This window comes from Xiphophorus couchianus, chromosome 5 (genome assembly GCF_001444195.1).
Source record: "Xiphophorus couchianus chromosome 5, X_couchianus-1.0, whole genome shotgun sequence".
NCBI classification, from domain to species: Eukaryota; Metazoa; Chordata; class Actinopteri; order Cyprinodontiformes; family Poeciliidae; genus Xiphophorus; species Xiphophorus couchianus.
Genome location: NC_040232.1, coordinates 6,108,514 through 6,117,231, shown reverse-complemented (window position 1 = coordinate 6,117,231; position 8,718 = coordinate 6,108,514). Strand labels below are relative to the sequence as shown.

Here is an 8,718-nt window from a genome sequence, read left to right as displayed (position 1 = left end):
GCTTTCGGTAATAAAAACGTTTTATTTTCGTAACAAATATATTGCACTTCCTTCGATAAACTCGCTAAATTTGCGGTTCACGTAGAAGCGCCGCAGCCTGCTGACCGGCTCTGATTGGAGCAACAGCCGGACTGTTGCAGCTGAACCCAGATCAGCTTCTGCTTGGCTCACTAAAGATTTCCAGCCTGGAACCGGAAGTGATGCGATTTTTAATTAAATTAAAAATAAACCAAGGAATTGTGGATTCCGTGAATGCGAAATAAGCAACAGCTTACGCAGTAATATAACAAAAGGCATCAAAGATCAAAGAGAGTCCGTTTACATTTTTTTATTTGACTTTTTTCCTTCTTTTTCTAAAAGGAAAATAAAGTAAGAAAACAGACGCAACGGAGCATCTTCAGCGGATCTCATCCTCTGCTTCCTCCCACTGATTCCGAGATGACGGAGGCGGAAGTGATGCTGTCAGCCGCCTGCGTGCCTGGAATGAAACCCTTCTTTGATTTATATACCCACAAATCCACCGAGTGAATATAGTCACTCAGTTTGCATAATATAGAGCTGTCACTTAAACATAGATTTCTGTTTTATCACTCAAAAATAACCAAGTAGTGGGAATGGTGTCAGTAGTGTGGGATTGGGATAACCTCACAGTAAAAATAATTAGGTTATCTTGTGGGCAACTTTAGACCATATGTACATTTTGAACCAAAGTCAATAAATGGATTTGGAAAATGTATTTGGTGATTTAGTGATAAGGGAAGGTAAGGAACGTTGAACGGGAAAAAAAAAAACAGCAAACAAACAAAGAGTGAATGTGCAAGGAAAAAACCCCAGGCCACACTGTGAAAAATGTAAATCATATATCTATAATCAATACCTGGGTTACTAGTTTCTATCTCCAGCTGTCATTTATTGAGAGGCAGGGTTTTAATTTAGGACAAAATTAGTATCTTAAATATAAACAATAACTGATTAAATAAATAAATGCATTGACAACAATCTTTTAAAACGCTTAGAAACTACAGTAGGTAAACAAACCCTTTAAATCTCCACCCCCTTTAACTCGGTTGCTGCCATGGGTTGCTGCTATGTGTGCCGACGAAAAAGGATAAGAGTCAATTTTTGTTCCGTTAACCGTCGCGACTCATCAAGTTTCAAAATAAACGATGAAGAGATCAATTTAGAGACTAGAAACAGGATAATATATTTTAATACATTAAATTACATACCAATTTAACCATAATTCAATCCATAAATACAAAGAATACAAGTGTAATTATAATGAAGGCGTCATGCTTTTATTTTAAAAGAACACCGTACTTAAAGCAACTTCCGGCCGTGTGTGCGTTCGCTAGCCACGGCTAACAGTACCATTCATCGCAAGCTAACGGTTTCTTAAAAGTTGAACTCTCGAGTTTTGGAGTAATCTGCGGCACCTTTTAACATTTTGTTAACATGGCTTTACTGACGCCATTATTTGCTTTCCTCTACCACCTGCCGCAGGTGTATAAGTGGCTGTTCAAGCCGTACTATGTAGCTTCTCTCTTCATGTCTGTAGCCTTCCTGGCGGTCCGTAAAACGCCTGGAATCTGCGACCATCTGGCCTCACAGCGGGAGGACGGGAACTCCTGTGACTTTGACTGGGTCTGTATCCCTACAGCGGACGAACCGGGGATTTCAGAACCGACCGACCCGCCCTGCTGATTGGTGGGACAGTGGTGGTTCTGTCAGGCCAAACACCTACACAGTTGTGCTTTTTGATGTTTAGCAATGAAGCAAGATGTATTTACTCTGCGACATAAATACAAAGTTGTTCTGGAGGGACAGTAGTTGAAGTAGAAATACAGCTTCTGTGTTTCCACCGCCGAGTTTTGATCATTTATCAGCTCCAGATTAATTTAATTTTAATTTGCAGAGTCTAGTAAACAAACTGGAGGTGGTTTTGACAGGAAATTCAGAGAGACGAGCAGGACCATCAAAAATTCAATGTTTTCATATTCAATTCAAAAATACTTTTTTTAAGCCAAAGGGAAATTAAATATTGCCTCAACTCAAATCATCCAAGTATCTTACGAGTCATTGCGAAAGGTTATGCTGTAGCAGTCAGTCTTGCAACTATTCTGAAAAGGCCTCTGACAGAAGACAAGTCACACTGCTGTCAAGACATGCTAACAGGTCAATATTCAGGAAGCAACAAAGGTTGGGTACAAACATGAAATGTTGACATAAAATCTAGGTTGTGTCTTTCTAATAAATTTCTGGTTAAAATATGTTTCTTTATTCAGTGAAGTTATTCACTGTAGGCAGAGTATCCAGAGATTTTGCCCAAGTAAGAGTAGATATAATTAATAGTAATATTATTTGGGTAATAGTACAGTATCTTTTTTATTTGCAAACTAAAGTAATTGTAATTAGTTACTACCAGCCTCTGAGTTGGATTTTATTATGTTTTTCTTCAACAAGTCAAGAAATAAAACAGTGCTGGGACTTACTTTCATTTCACTCTTTTCTTTTTTAAATATTAAATATTTAGAAAATCTGGATGTGACTGAAATATAGAAAAATAAACTGAGAAAAAAAGGCTTTGATTTGGAGCTAAATCAAACTCTGGGGTTACAATCCAGAAGTAAAAGAGTCTCCAGGGTATAAAAGCGGTGAAATTGTAGGGTTTTTTTGTTTTTCACTGTGTATCTATCTATCAGTAACTCAAAAACCCAAAATGTTGAATAACTTGTGGGGACATAAATTGCACATAAAAACATGAGCTTTTGAATGGTTAAATAATAGAAGTAGAAATGTTTTTAGAAACGGCGGCTAAAGAGTGAAAGTTGTGACTTTGGGCTTTGGTTGGATTCAGATGATTAGTTGGTGACGATTATGTGTGTTTTTCAGAGAGAAGTGGAAATCCTCATGTTCCTGAGTGCCATCGTGATGATGAAGAACCGCAGAGCAAGTGAGTAGATTTACTTCAGCAACACTCAACTTGCTTTTTTAAAATCCAAGTTGTTTAATCTGATAAATTTAGCAAACTTTCAGGACTGATTTTAGGCCCGTTTGTCTGTCGTTCTCAGTAACTGTGGAGCAACATGTGGGGAACATCTTCCTGTTCAGCAAAGTGGCCAATGTGATCCTGTTCTTCCGACTGGACATCAGGATGGGCCTGCTCTACCTGACGCTCTGCATAGGTCAGTCCAACTTTACAGATTCCTCTAGAACACGTGTCAAACTCAAGGAATATTTCTGTTTATCAAATCAATCAATCGACAGACAGTGAAGTTCCTGTTTACTGTCAGCAGAGCTGCTGTTTTACTTCAGTGAGTTGTTTGGATTTAAAATGGCGAGACACGACACAGGCGCTTTACTCACAACTGATCATTTGGGACAGGCTGCTTGGAGTGACGGTGGAATGCTAACTCAGGCATTTCCTCTGTATTTTTACTTCTGGTTGTAGGAGGGCACTATCAATCAATTTTTTAGTAGAATATTAGAAATGCATTAAAAGATGGAGAAGAAAAACTTGGCTGCTTCATAGAGACCCTGACGTGTGATTGGCTGCTTCAACGACTATGTAGTCGCCTTGATCTGTGAGAAAAATGTCAGGATGTAAAGAAGCAGCTTCAATGTTTTAAATTATCTGATTTCTGCTGATCCTTGTGTTTTCCAGTGTTTCTAATGACCTGTAAGCCGCCTCTCTACATGGGACCAGAGTACATCAAATACTTCAGTGACAAAACCATCGATGTGGGTAAACACACATCTGTCACCAGAAAAGTTTATCTACAAACTCGTTTTAATCCTAATGTATTAACTGTGTGTTGGTTCAGGATGAGCTGAACAAGGACAGCCGTGTGACGTGGATTGTTGAATTTTTTGCCAACTGGTCTCCGGAGTGTCAGTCCTTTGCTTCAGTGTATGCCGATCTGTCGCTTAAGTAAGAATCCATTTATTATGTTTCACTGTGGAAACAGGAAGATGTGCAATCTATGACTAAAACCGCAAGTTCAGCTCAAACTCTGGGTGTTCATTCAGCAAATCCTGCACTGGCATAAAGACAAAATGGATTTGTAGATTAATTTCTATCCTTTTACTCACTTTTGTGTACAGAAAACCAACGTATAGAAACTACCCATCACTAATTTCAGCTACTTTTACCTGTTCAGAACAGCTGTAATGTCTTGTTTTATGCCCAAATGTACTTACGGTATTTTTGTTTTCTGTATGTAATTTTGCTTGATTTCTGTAAAGTACCTTTGAGTTTTTAGAAAAGGTCTTTACAAGTAAAATATAATTATTGTTGCTAATTCTGCTCCGGTTCAGGTATAACTGTTCTGGCCTCAAGTTTGGGAAGGTAGACATTGGACGATATGGAGAAGTTTCCAAAAGGTAAGACACATCCACACATGTCTACATGTAAACATCAGTCCCTCCAGGGAGTTGCATTGTTGCAATCGCAACTATTAATGCAAATTTACTCAATATTCGCAAGTTTTCCGCAAATCTGACCAGTCAACGTAATCACTGCAACTCGGCTGAATTTTTACCAATCCCCTTTTAATTTCACTTCCTGTTTCACGACGTCTCTTGAAAGCCAAACCTTGCAAGATGAGGCATGTGTGATGCTAAACGGTAAAATTAGTTTTCATCCAAATAAACAGAGTAAGTCTAGTGATGCTAAATGATTAAACGATGCCCGTATATCACATTAAGCTAGTGAACAAGGTTACTAATGTTGTTGTTACCCATTTTACGTCCCTTGTTAGTTGGTTAAGGCCAGGATTATCTTTAATTTCTATTAAGAAGTTGTGCTCCTTTCCATACATTCAAAATAAATTTTTATTGTTGCAATAGAAAGAGCAAAGAGTGAGGGAGGAGACATTAGACCAGCAGCAGAACGACGATGCAGGGTCTTCTCAGGTAAGGAGGGATTATAGGTTTATAAGAAAAAGAGAAATAAAGGGAAGATTTCATGCAGCAATTTTAATGTTTTGTGTAAGACAATGATATGGCTAAAATAAAGCAACTTTTTAAAAACAGTGCCACAAAATTAATAAATTTAGGTCACAAAAATCATAGAAATAAAAAACATTGCAAAATCCAGGAGGGAGTGATGTATTAAACCTTTCTTTGTTCTTCTCTGGTCCAATAGTTTGACAACTGAGTTTCCAGCAGCTTCTGCCCCCCCTGCATTAAATAAAATACAACAAATAAACCTAAACAAACTACAGACCGATGGCTCCCAATGAACTGTTGACAGTTGAAAAATGAAACACAGCTGAAATGCACAAGATTAATTACAAAAACAAGGCAAAATTACACAGCTGACAGTTACTGGTTGCTATGGTAACCACCAACTGTCTAAAGCAGCACAAAAAAATAAAATAAAATTGCCGCGAGGGCCAAAAATAAAGGCACATGAATGGCCAATGTTTTTTTTTGTTGTTTTTTTTAAATAAATTGATTGTACTTTTGAAAAATATTCTTAGTTAATAAATTTTTTGTAAAAATCAAATGAACTAAATTTTCAGATTTGTTAAAAATATTATCCATAAATGATTGCAGATCCAAATCATGAATTATTAGATTGACACACAGTTTTTTGGGAGTTGTTTTTTTTGTTGTTGTTTTATTTTTATTGTTTTATTTTCCTGTTCATCAATAAGAACAGGAAGTAGCGATGCTTTTGAGTAAAAGCTTTAAATGCAGAAACATAGTTGATAAATGAGAAATACTTTGCCAATATTGAAACAATATTTTATTTTATTATTTCTGTAATAAACAAATAAACCAGCTGGCTTTGCTCAGTTGCAGAATTGTGATCAGAGGCCACATAAAATCATTAAGAGTGCCGCAAATGACCCCAGGGCCACACTTTAGACACCCCTGTTATACAGCGATATAGCAATAAAAGTCAAGCCAACATAACTTCACTAAACAAAATGTATTTAAGGAATAAATAAACCAGTTTTGACAAAACGTCACATCTACATTATGTTGTTTTATGTTATATTTAATAACTGAATTTTGCTTTACCTTTAGGTACAAAGTGTCGACGTCCCCTCTGTCCAAGCAGCTTCCTTCCTTGGTGTTATTTCAGGGGGGGAAGGAAGTGATGCGGCGCCCCCAGGTGGACAAGAAAGGCAGAGCTGTGTCTTGGAGCTTCACTGAGGTTCTATTTTCATAAAATAATTTTAGTTTTTCCAGAAAGATATTAAACTAAAGTTGTCCAACTTGAAACTTATTAGATTTTTGAGTAACAAAGTTGATCAGAATTTGCATTTTTAGAGGCTAATTGTTGATGCATTTTTTTTATTTAGGAAAACATAATCCGAGAGTTCAACCTGAACGAACTCTACCAGAAGTCGAAAAAGTTGAGCAGGAACAAAGCGGAGAAGCTGAGCCCGTCGCAGTTCCCACCGGTCCCCGAGGAGGAGGAGCCCGAGCAGCCAGGGGCCGACGCCGAATCCAAGAAAGACAAATAGGACGGTTAGCATCACAGAACCCGAACTCATAGTGGGAGACTAAAACATCTGCATCATCTCCACTCCTCTTATCAAAATCCTCAGATTATTTAGAGGTGTGGTGAAAGCGGAAACTCTCCCTCGTTTTATTTTATTCCATTTCTCTTCCTAATTGTTCGTCTTCATTTATAGAAAACCTTAAAGAACTAATGTGATCTATCTTTAGATGAGGGAGAACGGGGGGATTTCTGTTCCCCACCAGTCTGCTCGCTACATTTCAGTGGCGGTGAAGCTTTGAATCTGACTTTCATGTGAAGTTTTATTCCATAAATGACCCACGGCTGTCCTGCTGTTTTTATGCTACTAATTGAGATTTAAATGTGTTACAAATTCACTCCGAATTGACCCCAACTCTGCTGTTACAGTAAATATTACTGCTGGTATTGATTGTTTTCAGCTGGTCTCGAGGGTTTTAGCAGGGGTGTCCAAAGTGTGGCTCGGGGGCAATTTTGTGGTCCTTGGACTGATTTTTGTGAGGCTCCATCTGCAATTGAAGAACAATATAAATTTGCATGCAGATGCAAATGGAGGCTTTTTATTTTTAATCAGGGTGAAAATATTACATAATTCTTAACATGGAAAAAGTTAAGTACAACATAAAGTATTTGTCTTTTTATAACCAAGCTGAAGCTTTTTTGCTGCATCAAAATCAACTTTTAATTCATTTAGCTTGGCTAAATGTAGCAAGTATTTTGAAAGAAAGTGACCCAAATCATGTTCTTTATAACTAAAGTTATGAAGAGAAATTGAAAACTAGATACAAACATACAAAATAAATTTTACGTTTCGCATCTACAATGATTAATATTTCTTTTCTACAGGAAAACATTACTTTATTTGCTTGATTTTAGTTTTGGTTTTTTGGCCCATTAGTACCTTTGACTCATGTGACCAAAAGTTTGGACACCCCTGCTTTAGGAGCAGCCTAACATTCCCACATGGATCCTGCACTGGAGAAACTGGGTGGATACTTACTGTCTCTACAGAACCAAACATTGTTGTGAGACCAGATGGGGTTTGAGACATTTATGCAGTCACTTTTTTTAGTTTTATAGATCCACAATTCTAATATTAATCAAGTTAACATCAAGCTTCTTTTAACATTCCAGTCATGAACTGTTACAGTTTAGATGTTTTTCAATGCACTGATTTTGTTCCTCTTGTATTTTTGTTCCTAAGCATATTATTTTGGGAGGTGGATGTTAGATTTGTGTCATTTTTGCATTTCTCTACAGCCTCCTTCAGACCTCTAGTTATTTATACTTGTGTAAAGTATCTGCAGGAGTTACTGGCTTAGAAAAGTTAGGCCTCATTTGTTACACAAAAAATAAAACCATATGCACACAAGTTTCTAAACTGCTCCTTTTTCCCCCCCAAAAAACATACAACTACGGTCCTCAAGATCTGATGTCCTGTGGATGTTTCTCTGTCTGGGTTTTGTTTAAATTAGTATCTTATTGGATCTAATCATAGATGCCACATTGAATCCAACATGAGTGTTGACACCATCTTGGATGTGAGCAAAATCTGACTGGCTTGTTCCAGCAGCAGAAATCTTTCAGCAAACTACAAAACAAGTTGAATAAGAAAACAAGAAGTTAAGGATACAATATCTTTCTCTCAAGATCAGTTTAAGTAAAAGAAATTTAAATGTTTTTTAGTACCTTTTTTTAACTGTCAGTTTTACATTATTTCAGTAACCAAAAATGATTTTGTTTTAATTTAATATTACTATTAAAACAGTGCGATTTATGTCGACACTCTTATTTTGAAGTGTAACCGGAAGTTCTCTGAGAGGCGAGAGGAGAAGTTATGGCGACAGCGCTGAAAGTCAGACCGGCTAACACAAGCTGCCTGCCGTTATTATATCTAACGGTTTCTTTGTAAGTCTGGTGATTCCCTGGCTTACAATTGTAAGCTCATAAAAGTAAAAAATAAACAAAGATCCGATGCCAGAGAGAGGTAAGCTAGCGATATATATATTGTATATATATATTTTTTAAAGTGGAATGGCGGACGTAAATTTCGACCAATCAGGTGTGGCTCTTGAGAAACTCATTCCTTTAGAAACGCCTACTTGGTCGCTGAATTTTTCTGACCGTTTTACGTTATAAACTAGATCCATTAGCGTCACCTTTTCTTTAAAAATAAAAAGGAGTTTAGCATCAAGACCTAATTGACGTTTTAGTTATTGTTTATG

General features: G+C 37.1%; 1 protein-coding gene and 1 long non-coding RNA gene across 2 annotated transcripts; one reads left to right on the top strand and one right to left on the bottom strand.

The window, feature by feature from the left end:
• Nucleotides 1-312: 312 nt before the first annotated feature.
• LOC114144418 (uncharacterized) lies at nucleotides 313-1,253 on the bottom strand. The gene is made up of 2 exons (XR_003595485.1): nucleotides 1,039-1,253; nucleotides 313-478 (listed from the first exon to the last, which is right to left on the bottom strand). It is a non-coding gene; the product is annotated as an uncharacterized LOC114144418 (long non-coding RNA).
• Nucleotides 1,254-1,325: 72 nt separating this feature from the next.
• tmx2b (thioredoxin-related transmembrane protein 2b) lies at nucleotides 1,326-7,865 on the top strand. Its single transcript, XM_028017202.1, has 8 exons — nucleotides 1,326-1,644; nucleotides 2,893-2,953; nucleotides 3,072-3,185; nucleotides 3,665-3,741; nucleotides 3,825-3,931; nucleotides 4,318-4,383; nucleotides 6,037-6,166; nucleotides 6,315-7,865. Exons 1-8 carry the CDS (start codon nucleotides 1,456-1,458, stop codon nucleotides 6,477-6,479), a joined length of 909 nt encoding a protein of 302 aa, XP_027873003.1. The 5' UTR covers nucleotides 1,326-1,455; the 3' UTR covers nucleotides 6,480-7,865.
• Nucleotides 7,866-8,718: the final 853 nt, after the last annotated feature.

Coding starts and splice junctions, on each gene's coding strand:
- tmx2b (XM_028017202.1), top strand. CDS start 1,456: ATGGCTTTACTGACGCCATTATTTGCTTTCCTCTACCACCTGCCGCAG. Junction 2,954..3,071: donor GATGAAGAACCGCAGAGCAA/GTGAGTAGATTT, acceptor TGTCGTTCTCAG/TAACTGTGGAGCAACATGTG. Junction 3,186..3,664: donor CTACCTGACGCTCTGCATAG/GTCAGTCCAACT, acceptor TGTGTTTTCCAG/TGTTTCTAATGACCTGTAAG.